At 50.9% G+C, this 23,513-nt stretch overlaps 1 protein-coding gene across 1 annotated transcript in view; it reads left to right on the forward strand.

Moving 5' to 3' along the window:
* LOC118176783 (rho GTPase-activating protein 39-like) overlaps positions 1–23,513 on the forward strand; it is a 52,299-nt gene that overhangs the window by 12,030 nt on the left and 16,756 nt on the right. Inside the window, exons 2-3 of the mRNA XM_035344014.1 lie at positions 11,100–11,495; positions 18,390–19,692. Coding sequence (XP_035199905.1) covers positions 11,100–11,495; positions 18,390–19,692 — 1,699 coding nt within the window. The remainder of the gene's footprint in view (positions 1–11,099; positions 11,496–18,389; positions 19,693–23,513) is intronic.

A 23,513-nucleotide genomic window follows, 5' to 3' on the forward strand; every position in this document is an offset into this window, starting at 1 on the left:
TTTCCCCTCTCATAGCCAGGAAGTTTCTTCTTCCTCATGTACCAAGTGTGAGGGATAAGCTCATTTTAAATCAATTGTGGGGAGAAGTGACACTGGGGATTTCCTGCTTTTTTTTGTTTTTGTTGTTGTTGTGGAGATCCTGTATAGTGCTGCCAGCTTTGCAGCTACCTCCTGAGCCGAGCTGGACTGTGCCTATTGTGCTATTTATAAGAAAGCCCAGTCTTTTTTTTTTTTTTTTTTTTCAAACCAGGACAAATAGATGACTTGTATTTACTCTTCCAGCTATGCACAGAAGCTTAAGTGTTTATTTCAGGCTAACTTAGTTCAGGGGAGAACCTGTGGCCAATTAAACGTGGTCTGGGCCAAGCTCTGGTCCACGCTATTTCTTTCCCTATCTCCAGCCATTTAAGCAAGATAAACTTCACCATGTATCCCAAGTGGTGGTTCAACAGTTCTTCTGAGTTTCGATTTGTTCGAAATCGCCACGCACACACACACCCACCTCTTCCCAATTGCATGAGGTACCTGCCAGCATCTCCTGGAGCTGGAAGTGTGGTGGAGCCACCAGGGTCCCTCAGCACCTGACTAAGGAGCTGTGGCAGAGGTGGGACTTTGGTCCTCTGCTTGTTCTGGGGGCTTCTACCATGCCGGGGCAGCCGTGGCGAGTGTGGACAGGGTTGTGAGCCTGCTGCCGGCTCTGGTTCTGCCTGCGCACACATGAGCTTGCAGTGCAGCTGTCCCTTTTCAGCCCTGCAGAGGAATGAGATGTTTCACTGGCCCAGCCTCTTCACCCCGCGAGAGCAGGCGTTTGGCTGTAGCTGCAAAAGTCTCCTTGCCCCTTTGCCTCACGAACTGCAGAGCCGAGGGGAGCGCTCAGCACTCCGGCTTCCCCTGTTTTCCAGAGCTCTCAGGTCCTGCTGTTTCTTCTGACGTCACTGCCGTTGATGTCCACCCTTCCCCAAAGACTGACATCCCCAGCCTGCTGGATTGACAGCCTGCTGTTAAAACTGAGAGAAAAGTGCTTAGTATCAGGGAAAATGTGGAATCTTTTTATTTTACCAGCCTTCTTGGAGAAGATGAAGAAATGAGCATTGCTGTGCAAAAAGTTGGTCAAATTCAAGAAATAATTCAGTCTTGTCTGCAGGAAGCAACTACTTTTTTTATTTTGTTTCCTCCCCTGCTCTTGTACCTTTTTCCCAGGAGGGCCTGCTGGAGGTGCTGCAGGGCTCTGCACTTCCCCATCAAGGCAGTGCGTGATGCGGGAGCTCAGGCTGGGAGGTTCCAGCCTATGCAGCCCAGATATTTTTTCTGGACATCCCCAAGAAACATCTGTGCACCTTTTGGGCTGGGGCCTGACATGGGGCTGGTTCTCTGGCTTCTTGCTGATTCTCAGGAAGATTAATCCCATCTTTGCTTCTGCAGCAGAGTGAGAGCAAATGCGGGTTTTGAGCTCAAACACTAATCATACTTTGTTCAGACACGTGAGATTGCAGAGATGTTCAGTTTTTAAAAAGGCTGTGAATGCATTTTGCAGCAAGGTTGAGTTATGCAGTCTTTGTTTCTCATTAAATCAAGCCTGATCTTGTCAGTGACAAAGTAGCAGCACTATAAATAAGTAGCATTTTTGTTTATTTGAAGTTCAAAGATGTTAATATAGCCAATGCTAGTCTTAATAGCACGGATGTGTAGTGCACAGCAGGAGCTGAAGCACAGCTCATGGGATGTGACTCCTACCCAGTGCATGACGTTTTGGAGATGATCAGGAAAAGAGACCACATTCAGGGCAACGTTTCTACATGCCTTTCCTTTTGGAGGAGGTTTCTTTTTTTATTATTTTTTTTCTTTTTATTTTTCTTTTTTTTTTTTTTTTCCATGGTTTATTACATCAGAATTTAAAAACAATGCAAAAAAATCAAGCACAAGCTGGATTTTTTGTCCCCAGCTACCAATTCACTCATCAGTAGGTGAGCTTTTTCAGAGGTTGCCTTCATTCCGAGCATCTCTACTCTGTCCTGACTGATGCACTTCCCTTGCAGCACTTTCTGTAGGCAAAACAAATGTAATGAAATCAGTTTCTCATGGAAAGAGGTTTTCTGCTTATTGTTTTATGAAGGGTTTATGAACTCTGTGGCTGAGATTTTGGCTATTTATTTACCACTTCTCTTCCCTTGCCAGAGGAAATCAGTGTGCTTGGCCTGGGGAAAATGATGCTGACGCTGAAGCAGCTCCTCCACATGGAGTACTTCAGGGATGAGTTTCCTCATGGCTATGGGAGCAGAGGAGAGTTATTCATTTGCAGGCTCTGCATTTCCTGTTGCTTTTGACTTGCTGCCAAATTCCTCTGCTGTCCCGGCACTGCAGTGGTTAACGTGAGTCACGCTTAACAAGCTGAGACAGCCAAGCCTTTCAAAAGCTCCTCTCCATTTGTTCCTGCTTAGTTTTTTCAGCAGAGTCGGCAGAGACAGCTGCAGCTGGAGAGATTTGCAGAAGAATGAAATGGCCTAAAAAAGTGGCGATGAAACACTGTTATCTTTGTTTTATGCTTTTAGCCACCAGTGTCTTGTGGGCTCTGCCAGCTGAGAAGTAACCCAGTCCCTTGCATACGGCGTCAGTGTTTTGCATGAGTTTTCAAGGGGCTCTGTGTTTCAGCTAATAAAGGACTGGCAGCCCATTAAATGAAGAGGGACAGAGGGCTATTATTTTACTAATGCTGTGCATTTAGGAATGTTGCTACTTCAGATATGTAGCTTTGCAAACTGCCGCTTGAAAGCCATATGGAAAGATGGTCTGCAATCCGGCTGTTCGTACGGAGTAAACAGCTAGGCACCCTTGTAACAGGGCTGGCTGTGCATGGCTGTGACTTGCAAGTGCTCCACCTTGTAATTAGACTTCGGCACCTTCTTCAGCAGACCTGGAGCTGTGGTGGGTGTTTTATGGTCTGGCAGAATTATTTTAGTAAGATGTCTCAAGGGGCCCTTTCAGCCTCCATCACTGCCCACTCTATTTAGGCATCTGCTTGGTCCCAAGTTACCTGCTGAGGGTTTCCCATTTTCTGTTTTCATGGGTTTCTTTTTTAACCCTCCCTGTCTTCCCCAGTCTCTTCTAAACTATGGCATCCAGCAACCTTGGTCAGTGTTTTCACTTTGCTGCTGAGCATCCCCATGTGTAGCTCACAAGCGCTGCTGGACCTAGCAAAAATGAGCCGCTGACATGCGGCTGTTTGCTTGGCCATGGCTGCTGTATGCTCTCTCTTCCCTGTAGTGAAGATGGTGCAAAAACTGTTCCTGTTTTCTCCTTCTGTATGGAAAATTGCATCATGGAGCTGGTTTTGCCTGCACCCGTGGCCAGGGCAGCAGCTGTGGGATCCCTGTCTTCATGGCAAGGCTGGGAGGGATCCCTGGAATGGGCAACGGTGATACAGGGGACTGTAAAGAGTCATTCTCAGTCCTGAATAGCTGGACAACAAGCTAGCTTAATTGGGACTTTTGTCAGTAATTTCTGCAGTGACAGAGAGGGCAGCAAGTGTTCCCGTGTCCTTGAGATAGCAGAAATACCATGTGCGACATTACTCGGTCTGGCACAGGGAGAGTGCTCAGCGCCGGCTGTTCTGCTAGAGCTGTTGCCCTTCAGCCTGCTGGCAGTTGCAGCGCAGTGCCTCAGTCCCTGCTGTGCGCAGCGGGGTTGGGAAACGTTAGGAAATGTAGCCCTGCTCGGGCTGATCTACCCCCGTAAACAAAGCATGACCAGCTTTTGAGTAGTTGACCCTGGTCTGAAGTGGCTGCCCCATGTCTGGGGGTTAAGGTGGAGTGCAGGAAGCTCCTCCTCCTGCGGGTCCCTGCTCCATCCCTGCCTCTCACTGCGTTTCTGTCCCTTCAATAGATGGGGGCAGCTCAGTCCTCGCCATCGGGTGAGACGCATCCTGGCAGGCTCCTGGGTGCTCCAAGCAGACCCTGTGTAATGAAGTGCCAGCGCTTATCGAAGTGGGTAAAGCCTGACTCTGCTCCATCTGCAAGCATCCATCCTTCCTTGGTGTCACCCACAAAAGCACAAGGAGAAGGGCAGGTGTATGACTGTGGGTATCTTGCTGCAGAGGTTTGCACGCCTGGTGCTGGAAAGGTGATGGCTGCAGGGCTGTGCCTTGTGCGTGTGCCCGCTGCTGCCCTCGGTGAGCCCACGCACCAGCAGGATGGTCACATTTACTCTCACCAAGCCCAGCCTGTGAAGAATGTGCCTGTACTGAGGCATCCTTCCTGAAGCTGGGCCTGAGCTCAGGTTGAACAAGGGGGCAGCAGCCAGGAGGTGTTTCCCTGTTTAAATCCCCTTGGAGGGGAATGGTGGAGTCTGGTGGCAGGTTTGCCTGGGTGAGGATGCGGTCACCACCAAAGCACGGTAGCTGGTGCTGCTCCAAGGCCATCAGCAGGCCTGGCCATGTGTCCTGGGCTTGGTCTGTGTGTGATGCAGCGGGTGGGAGGATAGCACCCAGCTGCACCAGGTCATGGCACCCACATCCACTGGGCAGGGACCAGCTGGCACCCTGCGTCGCCTGCAGCTTCCTCCCCTCCAGTAGCCAGGGTTTGGATAGAGCCACGGAGCCATGCGGCACATTTTGGATGGAGAGAGAGGGGATGAAAAGTGCCAGTACATTTTTCTGAAACTCGTTCTCAAATACTCAGCCCTTAAAAGGAAAAACGTCTCTGCTGCAGCCCTTGCTGGGCTTAGGAGGTGCCGCAGTGTCTGGGGCAGAGCAGAGCTTTTGGAGGCCAGTTAGCAATGGGGGATTTTGTCTGTGATCTGAAGCACAAAATGAAAACTCCCATCATGGTGGTGGGAGAGATGCAGAAGACGCCCTGGTAGCTCAAGGGCCAGACAGGTCAGTAGGGCAGGTCCCAAAACCTATTTCACTGCTCTGTAGCAGTCCGGACTCTGCAAGGGACTTTGTTCCCCCTGGACCAGCTATCGCAGACACCCAGGACTGGTTCCCAGCCAGGCCCATTGACCTGGAGACCGGGCCTCTGTAAGAGCAGAGGGCAGCAGCGCCTGTAAATTTTTGACACTGGATGCTTTTTGACATTGTCTTTGACCCTCTGCCCAGGCTGCAGCAGCCGCTGCTGGTCCCTGGTCAGAATGGATTTACTTGTCCGTCCTTGTAGAGTGACTCGGCATGGAGTCTGCTCTCCCCTGGAGATGATTCACTTCTGTCCCCCTGTCTGCTTGTAGGGAGCCCAGGAGATCTTGGCTCCCATGTGATGAGCTGCCCCACTGTCCTCAGTAGATCAGGGCTCTGGCAGCAGCCAGGTGGGAGCCAGCAGTGCTGGCGTGAGGGCTGGAGGGAACACCCACATGGTCATAGGGTGAGCCGGGACTGGGGCTGGTGTAAGAAGCAGCAGGGTCTGAGCGAGCAAGAGACTGACAAGTTTCTCATCTGCATCTCCATCATTGAAGACACCACCCAGCAGAAGCCTTGGGGCTTTTTCTTCTTTTCTTTTTAATTACAATCTCCAAAGTAAAGAGCTGCTTTGTGTACCAGGACCTTTTCCAGGCTGAACAGGCTCTCTGCAACCTCTAACCCACCCACATCAGGGTGCTGTGCTCTTTTCTCCCCTCTGTAATATGCCACTGGTGTGAAAGTGGCTCTGGCATGCTGGATCCTGCTTTCAGAAGGACGTTCTGCTCATGTGTGAGCTGAGCATGCGTGCTCAGGCTTTGAGCAATTGCAGCCATTTGTGCGCTATTTTTACAGTCTGGTGTGTCTCCTGCTAAGCAGAGGTTGGTTTGTTTGCAAAATGCTTATTTTTGGAAGCAGGAGAGTCTTTTAGGAACAGGCTGACATTATATTTATTTTAGTCCTTCTGTAATTTCTGTTAGAAAGATGTGTGTGTATGCAGAATAGGTTCAGAGATTACATATGAGGGAGGCGAGGGATAGGGTTGCTTTGAGTGTTTTTTTTTTTTTTTTTTTTTTTTTTTCCTAAGACTTAAATTACAGCTTTTTTTTTGGCTTGGCTGTGAGTAAAGAATAAATTGACCGAGTCAGCTGGTGGAGCATTGCACTGAGGTGCTGTCGTTGAGAGTCTTGGAGGCTCTCTGCAGCTCCAGGGTGCAGGCGAGTTTTACAGCCTTGTCCTGGCTTCAGTGTGTAGATCTGAGCGACTTGGAATCGCCCAGGGGTTTGCACTTTCCTGCAGTGAGTGAGGTTTTTTGAAGTGGAGTCTGCCCAGCAGCATGCTTGGGTGCTCTAGGTGGCTTCGCCCATTGCAGAAGGCAAGAGGACGGGCACGGTGGTGCTGCTGCTGGAAGCACCGTGCTGAGGCCAACTGCTCTTCAGCCAATGGGGTGCCTGGTGCCCGCAGCATGGCACCCGCTGGCAGCTTCTGGGGACTCCCTGGGGGTTTTAGGTACCATTATGTTCCCTTTCCTGGGTCCTCGTTGCATGCCGCACCAGCAGCAAACAGGTGATCTGAACTCCCTGGCTCCTGTGGACAACCGGCTTCTGATGCTGCCGCCAGAGCTGCGAGGCACATCCAGCTCGGGCTGCAGAGAGCTGCCCTAGGTGCCGTGCGCCACATTCCTGTCCCCGTGGGCTCTGGCTGGCATCCCAGCATGGGATGGTGGGGTCACGCCGTGCCACACACTTCTGATCTGCCTGGTCCTAGGGTTTTGCCACCACCTCCAGCTTCACAGGGACTTCGGCAGCCCTGGCTTGGAGCTGCATTTCTTTGCACAAGGGCTGGGCCCAGCGCCTGCACTGGGCTGCGGCCAGCAGCAGCACCTCTTGCTGGCAGGGTGCAGGGTCATGCCCACGCTTCCTTTCGTGCCCTTAAGGGTCGCGGTGGCCCACGTCCTCTGGAGTTCTTCAGTCAGCTCCTGACCAGGAGGGAGTCCTGTGTCCTGTGAAGTGCAGCCGTCATTCTGAGGAATGAACTTGTGTAGATTAACTACATGACTTTACGCTGGCTGTACTCAGACTCCTGCTTCCTGGAGGAAGAGCTTAATTTTCCAGGTGTTTTTCTTTGTGGTGGGACCATCTTTGAGCATGCTGGAGGCTCCTGTTGAGGCCATCCATCTTCAAAAGCCTACTCAATACAGAGGCACTGTTGGCCAAGAAGGACCGGGTACTGCTCCAAAGAAGGGAGGTGGAAAAGGATCCCAGCTTGGGGCAAAAAGGACCAGAAATAGCAAAACGTGGAGGTGAAATGGAAGATCAAGACATGAGACCTCTCCTTGCCACCATGCAGAGGAATGTCCTCTCAGCTTGAAGTGCCTTGAAGCAAGGTGTTCTCATGGCTTCCTGTGGGTCTCTCCTGTCACCAGTGGGTAAATGAGTCCAACCTGAGCGGCATGTGGAGGAAACAGGCAGAGGGAAGGCTTCAAACAGAGGACTAAGTGTTGCTTGGGTAATGGTGGCAAGAAAATCAGTTGCCCTGCAGATTAGTGGCTGTTTAGTTTCTTGGAGCTTTTTGTGTATTCATTCAGACTTTTTCCCCTCCTGTGTTTGCATTTCTAGTCCCTTCTGTTTACGTGAAACACTTTTATTCTTTCCTAGACTCACACCAGTGTCTTAGTCATTGTGAGAAGCCCTAACCAGGAGATGTTAGCAGGAAGCAGGATGCCCAGTGCTGTCACATGGGTTTGTGTTGCTCCTAGCTGCTCATTTCACATGCTCGGAGCGCCTTCTCGTCCCTGTATGAATCAGTCCCACAGGTACACCCCGAGCCAGTGCATAGAGTCTTGCCACGCCTGTTCCTGGAGCGAGGAGCTGTGTCCTGTTAACTGCAGGACAGACGGACAGGCCCGAGCGGGATGCCCAGGGCTAATGCCTGCTGCACTGCTTCTGTAGCTTGTGGTTGGGCAAAGCTAAGTTATTTGCCCAGGGCAGAGGGCCTCTTCCCTGCACAGGTGGGGTGTCCAGGATCCAGGCTTTAGGACCGGCTTGGAGCATGTTATGCACCTACAGTCCCATATGCAGTGCAGCCATGTGGGCTGGGGTATAGGAGCCATGCTGTGCTCTTTCAGGCTGAAATATCCTTTACTGTTGTTGTTGTTGTTATTTATTATCTATTTTATTTCTTGGCTTTGCCAGCTAGGGTCCCCACGGCAGCCAGGATGGACCCAAGTTTAGCTCTTAGTTTCTGAAAGAGCAAAGTTTGCAAATATAAATCACACCTGTCCCAGAGGCTGGCAGGACAGAGCCGCACCTTGGCCCTTTACCTGTTCTGTTTATACAGTGCCTCAGAAAAACAAAGTCTGCAAGGGGCTGGCTGAGCCTTCAGGTGAACACAAACCTGTTTGCCCACGTGCAGTGCTATCGTTGCACAGAAAATGCTTCCTCCTGCTCTTTGCATGCCTGGCGTCTGCACGGCTGGCAGGGCAGTTCCTCCAGCACCAGCACAGCACCTGGGGACCTTGGACCCTATGGCAGCCCCATGGACCCCCAGAAGATCAGTGGTGTCTGGAGCTGTGGGCCTATTTGTAAACTAGGAGGATTGGAAAGTGTTTGTGTACTGACTTAGCGAAAGGAAGCTTCTGAAACCCCTCAGACAATAAAGAAGGATGTACACTGGGAAATGTGTTTTTGCTTTTGGAAGCAAGTGGGGATTTTGTCGAAGTTCCTCTCTGTTCATGTTCACTCACTGGTGAGGGGGCTGGTGCTCTAGTTTCGTGCAATGCCCTGGGGTGCGGGCTTCATCTGGGTTTGCAAGCTGGGCCTGCGGGAATCCTGCAGTCAAAGACATTCAGTCCCAACAAAAGGGAGATGGTCTGAAACCACCACAGTATTCCTGTTGCTGTGACGGTGATGGCACTGTGCGCAGTGGCAATGGGGAGCTGGGAGTGGGGCATGCGGGGTCCAAATCTGCCCCTTTGTCCAGGGCTCAGCATGGGGAGGACAGGGAAAAGGCATTATTCAAACTGTTCCCAGGAAACTGCTTCTTTAACCCTGTTAAGGGGTGTTTGAATTCATTTTTTCTGTCCAAGTTACGGCCTTATCTCTCTTCAATCCCGTGTTTATCACGTCTTTCCAGAGTTCCTGATGTTATGTTCCAGACTTGTGTGTGGCAGCCCAGTGCTGGCCCTGCTCCAGGAATGTGCTCCTTGCTTTTCCTTCTCTTTCTTTACATGTGAATGTGATTGTACCAAACTTTCTGTTATTTTCAATGTGTTCTGTGTGGATTTTTGCCTTGTTAAACTCCAGCTTGGTAATCCTTGGACTCAAATTTAAGGGGAGCAAAGAGGTCACCAACCCAAGGTGTCCACTTACATGTCTTTGCACGCAAAGATAAATGTGGGCTTGTTAAAACGGAAGACTATAGTTAGCAACACACACTCAGTCATGGCCAAGTGCCATGAGAAGAATTCGTTATTTTCAATAGCTTGCACTTAACATAAAATAGCCGACCTCTCCTCTCTCCCAAGAAGCACCAGTGCTGGTAGAGCTGGTCGGTGTCTCAGATCTTTGCTACTCCAGTTGCTGGCAAAACAGATCAAAACCATCGTGCTCTCGAACGTTAGGGTTTGATCGCTCAGCTTGAGGGGTGTTTTTTGTTCTGCCAAGTAAACACTGTGTAACGTCCTCCCTTCTCTCACCTCTCTGCCTGAGCAAGTGTTTCTGTGTGGCTGTGGTGTGTGGTGTCGCTCCATGCCTGCTTTCCTCTTCCAGCCTCACGTGGCTCATGCTGTGCCATGGGGGAAAGCCTCAGCTCCCAGCACCAGCTGCAGCTCTCCCCACCAGAAGTGCCCAGAAGCGTGGGTCTGAGTCCCCTTTTTAGTCCACCTCTGTGCCCATTTTCCAGATGATCTCTGTCATTGTGTGAGGGTTTCTGGTGCTCTCAGAGGTCACTGCTCCATTTGTTCCGCCCCCCCCCCCCCCCCCCCGAGCTCCTCTGGCTGTCCATCAGACCCCCTTTTCCAGTTCCTTATCCTATCTGGACTTCCTTGCTGCTGTATCCTGGGAAGACTCCTCACAGCACTGCTAGGCTCTTCTGCTGCCATTGTTTTCTTCTTTTATGTCATTTTTATGGATGACGCCCCTTTGCAGTTCACGGTGCCCTCGATAAGAGCACCGACTTACTGCTTTGTTCCTTCTGTGCCTCTAAGTTGGTGTTACGGTTGTTTAGAAATAACCAGGCGCACTCAGTGCTTCCCACCCCTGAGCCATGGCACGAGGGGCTGGTATACCTTAAATCAAGCGGGAACACATCTAGTTCTGACAAAGAAACAAATGTTTTCTGGACACGTAGATTTGCAGGTGGGACCAGCTGGCAGGCATGCTCCTGGCCTGCTCCAAGGGTTTATTTGGGGTTAAAGTGCCTTTGTACCTGTTGACTTGGCAGCCTTGAAGAGTGGCGGAGCAGCAGTGTCCTTGGCCCTCTGGCTGCCATGGTGCGGCACAGGAGCTGGGCCTGCCTGTGCCGGGGCTGGTGGGGCCACCACTGATGGAGCCCTTAGGGTCTTCCCAGCCTCTGCTGGAGCAGGGAGCCTGGCGGGGCCCTTCTTCTCCCCAGGGAGGGTCCCTGGGGCTGTGCATGGTGAACCCGAGGGGAGGATGGAGTGAGGGGTAGCTGCCAGTTCTGCCAGGGTGGGTTTTGTAGGGCCAGCAGTGTTAACAGGATGTGAATGGTATCGGAGTTAATCTCTGACATTTCACTTCACTGCCTGCTTGTCCACACTTATATGTGCTGGTCTGCCCTACAGAGGCAGGTGCTGGGAAGGAGGAAGGGTTGCACATAGGGGCGAGTGCTGCTTATGCTGCTTGCCTCGCTACCACATGGGGCAGCTCTTCAGGGTGCGTTGGAGGGCTCGGTCTGACCCTGCCAGGCTCTCTCAGCCCCATGCCTGGGGCCAGGGGCAGTACCAGGGTGGGGGCAAGCAGGGAACTGAGTGAATGGGTTTTAGGACTGCCCCTGTGACACACTTATATTTTTTACCCCATGTTTATCACTTGGGCTCCTGTGCTTGCACCAGCGATTGGTTTGATTTACCAGTGCATCAGTGAGCGATGCTCCCTGTCCCTGCACTGCTTGTTCCAGGTTAGCGAGGGGGCAAGGCTCCTGGATACCCCCTGTGCCCCTGTACTGCACTAACACAGCTCTTATTCCTACACAGCTCGGACTGGGTGGAGATCATCGAGCCCCGCTCCCAGGAGCGGATGTATGTCAACCTGACCACTGGTGAATGCGGCTGGGAGCCCCCCCCCAACCTGAAGGTGCGCCAGTCGGACCAGAAGCAGTGGTGGGAGCTCTTTGATCACAACAACAACCGCTTCTACTACTACAATGCCATCACGCGGCAGACGGTGTGGCACCGGCCCCAGGGCTGCGACATTGTGCCCCTGGCACAGCTCCAGGCTATGAAGCGCTCTCAGCCTGACTGCCAGGGCAGGCAGCACCGGGGCAGCAGCGGCAGCGACAGCAGGAGCACCCCGGTCCCTGTAGCCCTGCTGCAGGAAATGGAGAGGGCCAAAGGGGACTGCGCCGCTGAGAAGAGGTTGGACACGGGCAGGTAGAGAGCATTTTGGTTTATATTTACTAGGTGGCTTCTGTCCCTGGGCAGGCACCGACACATGGGGCTGGGAAAGCTGCACAAGCCCAGGTGCGTGCAGCGCTGGAGCAAGGTGCTGCTAGGCCCATGGTCACTGCCACGTGCTGTCCTCATCCTGTCCCAGGTAAAGCTGTTACCTTTCACCACTACAGTACCACTTGAGCATCCTCATTTGTGTAGGACACCATACAAACACAGATCAAAAGGTGATTGCCACAGACCCCTTTGCACTCAGCAGAAGAGGGGATGGGCCGGGCTGCTCACTGCTTTGATGAAAGCTCTGTTGGACACTGGTGGTGGGCACATGGCATGGTTTGCCATGGTGGCCAAGCTGCCCTGCAAGGGCATGGGTGAGCCTGGCTGCTCTGGCTCTTTCCCTTCCCACAGCTCAGCCACAGCGGAGGAGGGCAGAAGGGGACAGAGCACAGCCACTTGCTTGCATCTACCCTGCAAGGAAAGAACAATAACGGGATGCTATTTTTTTTTGGCTGAGAGATTTTCTTGCACTCAAACCAGTCTAACAATTGAACTGTTTTCGTATTGAAACTTTGCCAACTTGAGCTGCATAAAAGCATCCCCTCCTTGGTCCGTGCCCCTTGCTGCCTGTGGCTGCCCTGCCTCCTCCATGCCCTGTCTGGGCATCATCCTGCCACAGGGAACAGGGTGCAAATGCCCGGGGAGGCTGGGCAGTGAGTGCAGCTGAGTCACACTAAGGAGAAGTGATTCACCCCAGGGCTAGAGTAGTATTCAGTGAGTCTAGTGCTCCTGCCACCCCTGACAGTTCTCTGTTCCCTCCTGCAGCATTTGGAGAGGATGAGTACAGCAGGCTAGGTGCCTTTCACACCTTGCTTTTGGGGTCAAGGTCACATCGCTGTGTGCATGGTGCTGGTGGGGAGAGATTAAAAAACCTTGTAGGATAGCGATTCTGGAAAATGTCTACTCTAGAGAGCTGTAAGCTGAGGTTTATCACCTGCCCACTGCCCCATGTAAGGTTCCTGTATGTTCACTTAACATGTGGTGATGCACCAGAAGAAGCCTGGAGCTTTGCTGGTGCCTGTGACAGCTCCAATGCCTCCTGCCCTGTGAGCAGCCCATCTGAGTTTCAGACCTGGCCAGAGGGTGATACCAGCGTGGTCAGGAGAAGATGGTACAGTGAGGGACGCCTTGGGCTGAACCGTGGTAGCTCCAACACCCAGTTCCATTCAGTTGCACCCTGTGGTCATGGATGTGTGGGCTTAGCATCCCCGAAGGGTTCCCTGACCTCCCTGCCTGATCCCAAGCTGTATCAGCAACCTTGGGGCATCTTCAGCCTGTGAGAAAATGCTGAAGGGCAGGTGCTGGGGAAAGTGTGTGTGTCACCTAAGCCACTTCTGGGACCTAGCAGTCTGTTTGGTCTTGTGTTGCTTTTTCAGATCTCTGTACCAGTAAGCCAATTGCATTTGCTTACAGAAGATGTTTTCCTGCAAGGATGTCAATGGCTGTTTCCTTGCACATCCATCCCATATAGTCTCAGCCATTTGTGAGCAGTTGTTAGCATGTCTGGTTTTGGTGCAGAGAACACTTGCTCTGACTGGCACAAGTCTGACACTCTAGGAGAGATTTATTGCCTTTTTCTAGCTCATAAAATGGTGACTGAGGAGCTAAGCCCAAAGCAAGGGTTCCCAGGTGGGATCTAATACCCTTGCTAGGGTGTCTGGTCTAGTAACAGCAACAGCTTCTCAGCTCTTTTGTCTGCATTTTTCTCCAAAGACAAACATAAGCATGTCCTTTCTTCCCTTGGCAGGGTTACAGCTGTATAAACAGAAGGCAAATATGTTCAGTGCTGTCGGTAGCATTTGACGTCTTTATAGGTACCTGCGCCATTTTTGTCTCTTATCGGCAGCACGGACAATTTGTTTCTCTTCCCTTTATGCTTGTTGTCTCACGATAGATGGAGAGGACAGAGGAGATCAGCGTGATCCCTAGGAGTGGCCTCCTGCTAGCACATGCTACAGGGAGCCAGGGGAAGGAATTTAGTCCTCTTTTTCAGCAATACTTTGCAGTTGATTTTTTTCTTATTCTTTTAGCAGCCTGTTGTGTCCAACCCTTCCTCTCTTGTGCCTTCTATCAGCACTGCTAGATTTGGTGCTGCTCTTGACATCCTCAAGCACGCTGCACTCATGCCCCCCTACGTGCTGATCGCATCCTCTCCCTCACCGCCCCGCTGCTTGCTGCTGCTTTTTCTCCTCTCTCGATCACACAAGCTCGGAGCAGCCTCTCTGGAGACCGGCCCTTTGCACAGGCAGCACTGGGAGGCTGACCTCCCTGTGGAAGTGGCAGCTGCTTTCACTTGCTGCTGTGGGTGTGGGAAAATGGCTCCTCATGTCTGGAAACGGGTGCTGCTGGAGAAGCAGCTGCTCCTGGGAAACTGAATTTGTTGGGAGATCCTGGAGGGAGTCAGTGTGAGCCCAGGAACCTCATTCCGGAGCAACAGGAGGGCGGTTGGGTTGGTGTCTTGGCTCCCAGTCCGCCTTTATTAGCTCTGTTATTCGAGCTCTGGAAATGCTGGATGTGTTCCTTGGGGAACATGAGACTGACTTGGGTCTGAGGGTGGTGTCCTGGAAGTATCCTGTGAGCGCCCTGCCATGTGCTGGAGCTCTGTGGACCTCGGGTGAGAGGGCTGGGGATGGAGACAGGGTGATGGGGCCAGCTGAGGACGGCCTTGCCCCTGTGCTGCTCTGCAGTGATCGTGCACTTCGCGGCTCAGGGCTGCAGGCGGGCTCTGCCTTTCCCAGCCTTGCTGTGCCGGTGGACCAGCTCTGTTCTCCTCCTATGGTTCTCCCAGCACCACTTTCTTTGGAGGGGGTTTCCAGGGTTCCCCCTTGCAATAATGCTGCATCTCAAAGTCCTCTGGGTGGAAAAGCACTGTTCCTAGGAATGTCCTGTTCCCCCAGGACAGGACAGGCACAGGACCCTGCTGCGTGGGCTGCAGATGGGGTTGTGCTGCTGTCCCCTCATAGCCCACCCTTGCTGCAGCTCAGCATTGTGGTCTGGGACAGAGAAGGGGATTTTGTAGGCAGTGGGGAAAGGCACGGCTTGGTCTTACCATGCCAGCAGGGTGTGCTGGAGGGAGTGTCAGGGGGGACGTGTGACACAGAGGTGAATGGAGCCTGTGAAGGTACTTCAGCCTCTTCTCGACTCTGTTCTACCTCGTCAGGGGCTTACAGCTCCTGTAAATAATGCCAAAGTAAGGGTCCTGGTGTAATGCCAATATTAAGTACTTCATAATTGGACAAGAAACACTAATACAAGCTGGTTTCCTTCCACATTTATGCTGCTGGCTGTGGGGCAGGACCCACACACAGGGCTTCACACATGCCTACAGAGCTCTTCTTGGGTCCTGCAGAGACAGATTTGGGTGGCTCGCCTGTGCAGCCCATGGCGGTCTCCACCCCCATGTGCAGTGTGGACACCCCAGGCGGTAGCGGCCATGCCGCTGAAGTACAAACAGCCCTGTTTATTTGCCTTGACGAAAGCACCAGGAAAATGACTGCTGGAAAGGGCAGAGCTGAGGTGTGGGGGCCTTTTCTGCAGGCTGCTGAGAGGGAAGAGCAAACAATGGGGAGTCCAGAAGCAGTAACTGCAGCCTGGTGAGAGCTGCTGGAGTTGGGTGCGGGCTGGGAAAGCCAGTGCTGGGCTGTGGTGTTTATATTGGAGCTACTTGAAAGCATTCCTCGAAAGAAGCATCTCAGGGGACTCAGCTGGGTCTCTCCTGCTGGTGGCTTAAGAGCACAGCTGAGAGGCTGTGCTAGAACGTTTCTCCACTGCTGGCTCCGCTTTCTGTCGGGGTTTTTACTGCTCAGAAGAAGGCTGAACCTTTCTCCATGCTGGGAAGTCAAGAAGTCCCAGTTCCCCTCTGCTTGGTCTTTTCAGCATCCAGGGATGGGGTTGAGGAAGGCGGGATGCAGAACCAAGAGCTTGTTTGTGATTGTGGAAATGGCCTCTTTAGAAAAGCCTTGTTCTCTTCACAGTGGTGCCTCTTACTGCTGATGTCCAGCTGGCAGAGAGGCTGGAGGTGGCATGCTGTGTTTGAGATCAGGCCAGCACCCTTGGATACAGTACGTGTTTAGGGACTTCACTTCTCCATCGTTGGTAGTAGGGTGATGGTTGGACCAGATGATCTTGAAGGTCTCTTGCAACCTTTATGATTCTGTGATTCACTGGTTCTATGATTCCATCACCTTCACTTACAAAGCTACTCGGCGTGGTAGCCATGGCCTGGCTGGAACAGCATGGCTTTGCTGTTCCTGCAGGGACACCCTGGGGATGCTGCTGGGGAGCACAGGCAAATGCTTGGGGAGCACAGGCAAATGTTCAGGGATCTGATCTGGTTCTAATGCCCAAACAGTGGCCGCAGCAGGCTGGGGAGCAGCAGCAGTACAGTGGCTATGCTCACCTTCCGCCCCTGAGGCTGGGCAGCGTCCCAGCCCTCCCTGCCGGGCCACACTGTGCATCCATAGCACAAAAGGGCCTGGTAAGTCATCCCTTTTTAGCTGACAGAAGTGGAAGTGGCAGATTAATGCTGGGCTGTGCCAGCTCCAGAGGTTTTGTAGGTTTGAACACCCAAAATAATGATAAAGACAGAGAAAGCGGCTGTGCATAGGGTTCTTCTCCAGGCCATTGTATCCAGGTGTAGCTCTCTGAGGCAACCCATCTCCATTTGTTTTGAATGTGAAAAATAGCTTAACAGCAGACAAAGCAATCACAGAATTTTGTGAAATTGAGTTTTATGTGCAAATTCCTCTCTGAAGGGAGGACCGGGTGAGGGGTGGAATGGCTACTCTCAGGCCCTGGGAAGGGTACAGGGCAGCAAGGAGCTGGGTCAGGTCTCACACAGGGAGCTCAGCACCTGCGTTTTTCCCAGTCAGATCCCTCATTGCTATTCCAACGGCATGCAGGGCCAAGTCATGGGCTTGGCTCTTTTTCACGCATGTTTCTGGAGAAATGTGACAGAGCAGGGTCCTTCAAACGGCATCGCAGCCCTGCAGCACCCAAGGAGACCATCCGTGGTGGTCAGGGCTCCTTGCCACTGTCTTGGGGAGAGAGAGCAGAGAGAGGGGTGGTGCTGGTCCAGATGTGAATGCTGCTTTGGGTTGTCAGAGAGCCGACAGCTGAGTCACATCGGTCACTTACCAACCTCCTGGTGAACATCTCAGCTGTACAGGTTTGCTCTTTGCCTCTGGTGTTAAACTAAAATTGTCCCCGTGGCTGCTCCATGGTAGCCCTCCAGCCAAGGAACAGATCTGTTGTGCTTGTCCTTAACGTGGCTCCTTGCCAGTCTCACCTCCCTGCCATGAAACCAGCTGCTGGTACAGCCAAGCAGAGGGGTGGGTGTCAAAAATGCTCATTTAAAAGCATACCAAATGTTGCTGCTCTGGTTCTTCAAGTTGGTCCAGGAGCTCTTTAGGAACAGCTGGGTTTTCAGCAGTGCCCTTGCTTGGCCATGTGCAGGATGAAGGTGCTCAGGCGAGGACTGGTGCATGCAGCCCCAAGGCAGGGATGCATGTCAGGCTGCAGGGACCCACGAAAGCCACCCATGTGAATGCTGACCCCCTCCTACTGTTAGCCTGCCTGGTTCCTGCATGTCTGTGAGAAACTGTGCTGAGTGAGGGCCGGGACCCAGCAGGGGAAGGTCTCTGGAAAGCAGCTGCAGAGCAGCAGAGGGTTGGGATGTCATGATAAGCCCCACGGAGCTTGAGGAGGATGGCGCAGGCAGGCACTGGCATCTCCAAGTGGTCGAGAGGCAGCCCTGGACATGCAGGGGTGGTGGGTCTCTCCACTTGCACAGAGGCATCAGGGGTGGGAGCAAGTGGCAAGGCTCAAATAGGGAAAAATGGCTTGGAAGATGTCATGGGAGCACCTTCTGTTACAGCCAGGGACACGCAGTGCACCCTTGCATCTTACCTGGTGATGCCTGATAGGGGATGCATGGAGAGAGCACAGGAAACTGGGCCAGATTCAAGGGGACTTTTTCTGGGGACAGTGGTGACTTTTAAGATCTGAAATCTCAGGCTGGTTCAACAGCCTTTTATTTCCCTTTTCCTCAGAGCCCACAGATGAAGACTGACTGTAGATGCTGGGGGGCATGGGGGGGTTGTTATTATGCTGCAGAACGCACCTGTGGGACTGGGAGGTTGCAGTGAGCATGCTGGGCACCATCATGGGGCAGGGAATACCCCTAACAGAAAGAAGAGGATTTCAAAGCCATGAGAGCTGAGTGGAGCTGATAAGTTTGGCCAAGGGAACCAGGTTGGAGGGCATCTGTACCAGGCTGAAAGCATGCTCTATACAGATCTACCACATCCCAGGAGCTGAGGACATCCAGCCCTTTGCACCTCCTGTATACCTCATAGGTTTTGCTGTAACATAGATTGAGAAAATCTCTTCTCTGGGAGGACTGCTATTGTAATTTGGCAGTCCAAAGACAGATACTTGGGATTATTTTTCAGCTCACTGCTTGAGGAGTTCATAACAGCTGTCTGATGAGACTCGGGAAGAGGAGGTTGTCTCCTGTCTTGGTGCTGCTGATACCAGACAGCTTGTAGCAGGACGAACTTATTTCATATGGTTGTTCTGCTGTTCATAACTCAAAGTTCTCGTGTGCACAGCAACAATGTGTTTCTGTTTCAGGAAGGGGGATCTCCATGAAAAAAACAATGAGGAGCAGATATAACTGCTTAGGGAATCTCCAGGTGCTTTGAGACTAACAGTCTGGTATTTGGGCAGACATAGGGGATTTAGTTAACATATACATAAGGATAAGTTAACGTAATTCTTAAATAACTCTATTTTTTATTATTATTTTTTTTCCTTTAGGGACACTCCTACCCACTGGCAGCCTGTGCCAGGAACGAAAGCAGCCATGTTGGTCAAAGTGAATAGTTTAAAGCAGGTACAGGGCTCTTCAAGCAGTTCCCTTCATCTGCAGAGTGCTCCAGAGGCCAACAGCCAAAAATCTCTTCCAAAACCAGCCATATATGCTCAGCCTCAGTCTATGTCCCAGAGCCCTGGAGCTGCAAAGCAAATGCCTGCAGGAGAAGCAAAGCAGTCTATGCAGATCAAAAAGACAGAGAATGGTGGGTTTTGCCTTGTGCTAATGAATGGTCCAACTTCCCCAACACCTCCGAGGAGCCAGACAGGAACTCCCCAGCCTGCATCCCCCAAGTATGCCTCCCCTGCACCTATATATGATGAGCCATCTTTAGAGTCTCCCATTTATGATGAACCACCAGTAGATATGGACACTGAAAGCATGAGTGGGATGTCTCCACCAAGGTCGCCAAGCAATAGCTTAAAGAAGCAGCAGCAACCAACCAAACTGTTGCAGCATCCAAGTATACAACAGCAGCAAGGTGCAAAGAAGCATGCAAGAAATCCTTCTTCCACTGAATACAGTCCGGCTGGCAGAGAATTCATAAAACACATGGTCAACATTGACCAGTCTTCCAAACTCTCCCACTCTGCTCATGCAACAGCTGATGCTTCTACTAAACTGCCCGGTCAGCTTGCTTCAAAGGACAGCTTCAAGCAGTCTTGGAGGATCTTGGAAGCCAATGTCCTCAAGAGCATAGAAGCCCACCACAGTCGACAGAGCAGCCTGCAAACTCAAGAGTACCAAACTGGTATAAGCCATCAGGACTCTGGTTACTCGACTGGCCCTTCTCCAAGTTTGAGAAAAAGGAAAGGAAGGAGGCACGGGACAGGTCAGGGAAGACCTGGCTCTGTGGGCAGCAGCAGTGAGCTCACGGCTTTGAATGATAAACTCATTGCTGAGATGCGTGCTGTGGTGGGCAGGTCAGCAGCTTGCCGGGGAAGCAAAGCCAGCCTTGATGCTGAAAGTCTGGAGGGTGGCATCCCAGCAGAGAGCAGCAAAGTGAGATTCCAGTCAGACCACTTGAAAAAATGCATCAACCGGAGCTCAAGGGATGACGTCTCGGCTAGTAATAGGTCTCTGTACAGACAGGGCATGGAGAGCAGGGGCAGCTTTCCCAGTGATGTGGCTGCTCCCCAGGACACAGTGAGGCAGAAGAGGACTTTTGAGAAAATAGATTCTTTAGAAAAGAATGTGACCAGCCAGACAAGTTTGTCTTCATCAGGTGCTATGCGTCGTTCTTCCCAGGTACCTCCCAACCTGCATCGGGTTAATTCATATGTCTGCACTGGAGTGTGTGATGCTGAGCCTGGTCCTCTCATGGGTGGATTTAGCAGATGTGCTGTGCACAGAATGGTGTGCCTGCAGAACAGAAATGGCTTACAGAACTTCAGAGCTTCATAGGTGGAGACCCCAGTGGTGTGAGAGGAGCATGGGGATGGGGGAGGGCATCATATGCCTGTCCAGCGAGCCCTCAGCACTGCTGTGTTATTGTATTGTGGCAAGTTATTTGTCTTGTGCTTAAGCTCTGTCCAAACAGAGCAAAATACCCTTTCTCTAAGAGTGTGAAGATGGATGCCAGGACACAAGAGCTCAGAAGGATGCAGATGGGTCAGGTCAGGTGTCCAACATGCCCAGGGTGGTCAGAAAAAAATGAGGGGAAAAAAGCACAGTGAGGTGGCAGCTCTGCTTCTCCTGGCGTGTCCTGCCAGCATGCCACAGCACACAGCCAAGCCAGAGCTTGCATCTGAAACTGTGTGGTAATCCCACACTGTGTAGTAATCCCTGGTGAGCTTTTCTGCCATAGCTTGGTCTGGCTGCCTTTTGGAGCCTCCTTACTTTGAGTCCCCACAGCACCTCATGGCAGAGAGTTCAGTGGTAGAGTTACACCTGCTGTTAAAAGGCATTCATTCGGTCATTGTAAATCTGCTGTCTGGTCATTTAGTGGTGGTTGTTTCTCCTTTGGTAGCCTTCCCATGTCCTCTTTGAGCTGGGATGGTCAGAACCAGTGGGGAACAGGATACAGGCGTCAGGATTTGTATGGTAACATGGCAGCATCTTCTCTTGCTCACTGTCATTATTCTAATAGTACCTTATGTTCTGTTCTCCCTTCTGATCCCCACTGAGCATTGAATTGAAATATTCAGAAAGCTGTTGATGATGACCCCAGCATATTCTTGGTGAAAATACCTATTTTAGAGCCCATAAGCGTGACTGCACAATGAATCCATTTTTTCCCTACCTTACTCTTACTTCTAACGTACTTTTCTCTACTAAATCCTGCACTTCTGCACAATTTAGTTTGCCATCTTTTCTCCTGTTTGTATTTGGAGGAACTTCGTGCTGTATGGTTTTAGTTCAGATTTAGCTTATAATAAATAATATTATACCCCGTGCAGGTTTTGTCTTTTTCTCTTTGCTTACTTTTCCAGTTATTTCACCACTGCTGCACAGCCCAGGTCTCCGCATCTCTTCTGTAGGATGCAGCTGATAACAACCCTCCAGCATGAGAAGTGACTAGTTAGTTTAACCTTTTGTTCTCTCTTTTCTCCTATTTATCTTTCATGAAGAAACTTAGCAAAGCTCCCTGACCATTCTGGATTGCTCCAGTAGATGTGCGAGGTGTAACTGTTCTCTAAAAGCCAGGCTGACACGTCCCTGCTGTATCAGATTTCAGTGTGCGTTCTCTTTATTATCATTTCTGATTGGTAGTGCCTGGGTTTCACCTGAAAGCCTTTTTAAAACTGAAGTCACTTTTCCTCTGTTTTCCATTTTTTCAGGCACAGGGTAGTTTGAGCTTACACATGACTCATGTGTTACAGACAGTAGTTCAGCAGTTTCAGTTCACAGCCTCTTTAGACTTGCTGGAAGGTTGCTATCCTGTCTTCAGGATGTGTTACACCTCATCACAGTGACAGGGCAGAGCTGAGACATGATGTCTTGATTATGCACAAGAGATGGGTTGGGCATAGACTGTAAATAACCTTGAAAATGAAGAATACTTCATATGTGGGTAGGACAAAGAAGGAGAATAAAGTGGAAGATGTGAAGAGATGAATGATGGGGTAAAGATAATTCCCTAAACAATCTGTATTCAGAAATGTTCTGAGATACAATTGTTGCGTACCTTGAAAATGGCAGCACAGAGATTGAGTCACTAGTGATATCCTACACTGGACCTGTGTGGTGGGGATGAGAACTGGGAGAAGATGAAATTAATTATCTCAGGAAGGTGGGCAGAAGTTTTAGGACAGGCTGAGCAGAGGTGGATGTGTGTAGTCAGCACAGCTGTAATAGCTGAGTAGTTGAGTGAGCTGATTTTAGAGATAAACTCCAGAGAGTGAAGAGAAGCAAGAGCCTGCTTGAACCTCTGGAGAGCATGAGGAGGTGGATCCTCAGAAACGACACGCTGAAGGAGTAAATAGAGTGGTAGGAGGAAAACCAGCCCTGGTCTTGGAAGGTGGAATGAGGATGCAGATGGCAGGGAGAACTGCAGGAAGTGACTTTTAGACAGCACACTGAGTGGCTTCAGAGATGGTGAGGAGATGGAGGGGTAACTCAAGCGATAAAAATAAACAGAATGAAGCAGTAAAGCAGAAGTGATTGTGCCACAGGCTGGCTGTAAGAGATGGAGTGTGATGTGTGCTGATACTGTCATCCACATGTAGGTACATGTCAGGTGTAAGATAGGGAAGGGTCAGACCACATAAGCCTCTGTCATGAGTTCAGCAGTTCCTCCTTACTAAAAAGAAGAACACTGACTTGCTCTGAATGTTTAAGAAGTAATGTGTATTTTGGGGTTGACTGTGGGCCAGGTCTGGAATCCAGAGTGGCATGCAAGTTAAAAGTGATCTGCAATGACAGGAAAACATGTTCTATTTCATTTTGATTTTGCCATGAAAAAAGCTTACACGATTTTTGTTTTCCTTTAAAAACCAAAAACATCAAGATTATCTTGTTTGGCTTTTTCCTTCTTGCTGAGATCTCCTTTGAGAACACAGAGTGAAATATGGGCTGTTCAGCACTTAGTTGCCGTATGTGGGATTTTCAAGTCTAACAAAAAGTCTGTTTCTTATAACAACTTGTTGGGTGCTGGAGTTCAGTACATGCCCCAGGCTGCCACTTCCATCCAAAATAGAGAATTCAAGACAGGCAAAATGAGTGTCTTTTCCTCACAAGTAGTTATTACCCATAATTTTCTTGGGATCAGTGATACCAAAGCTCTAATTATCTAGTTATCCTTAGAGATGGCTGGGGAAGAAGTATGGACAAGTGCTGCATGTAAAAACTGCCCACAGCGTCTGGGAGGAAAGAAGGCCTTTGTCTCTGCTGCCGGTGTCTCTGCCCTTGTGATCAGTGGGTTGTACCTGGAGCAGATAAGTTTGGTTGGTAGAGAGTGTGTGTGGAGAGCAGCTGTCTGTGCTCTTCTGAGGAAGAGAAAAACAAAAACAGTACTTTTGAACAATTCTAATTTAATTTGGAGAAGTTGTGCCTCTCTTGGATTGGAAAACATTGTAGGGATCCATTGCAGAGGTGTCCCTGAGTCCTGTGCAGTGGCACTTGCACGAGCACCAGGTCTGTATCTGCAGCCTGGATCTTCCCTGAGGGTGCTGTGGGGCTGGGCGTGTTCATCAGGAGGTCATGCTGCTTCCATAGGTTACAGTAAGAGCCAGCCCCAGTGGTGGGAGAAGCTGGCTCGTACAGGTATCTCAACTCTCTCACTTCACAAACTCAAACACACCTGAAATTGTGTGATTTGAGCTTGTAATTTAGCACGGTGTAGATGGCAGCCCCTGGGATCCCATCCAGCTGTCTCCATTAGGTGTAGTCGTGTACACCTTGCCCAGTGCCCTGGGACACCCAAACCCGTGAATCCCCATCAGGACTTCAGATCTCAGTGGTAGCCCCAGCAGTTGCTTTTGCAAAGCTCAGTGCAACAGTGGATGTGAGGGTGTTCGTCCCAGGGTTGTGACTATGTCAGACTTGTTGTCTGCCCCCAGAATTGCCATTCTTTCCTTCCAAAATACCTCTTTGGTTTGTAGTATTATCCTACCTGGGCATCAGTCTTG

Source organism: Oxyura jamaicensis, chromosome 20 (assembly GCF_011077185.1).
Source record: "Oxyura jamaicensis isolate SHBP4307 breed ruddy duck chromosome 20, BPBGC_Ojam_1.0, whole genome shotgun sequence".
In the NCBI taxonomy this organism is placed as follows: domain Eukaryota; kingdom Metazoa; phylum Chordata; class Aves; order Anseriformes; family Anatidae; genus Oxyura; species Oxyura jamaicensis.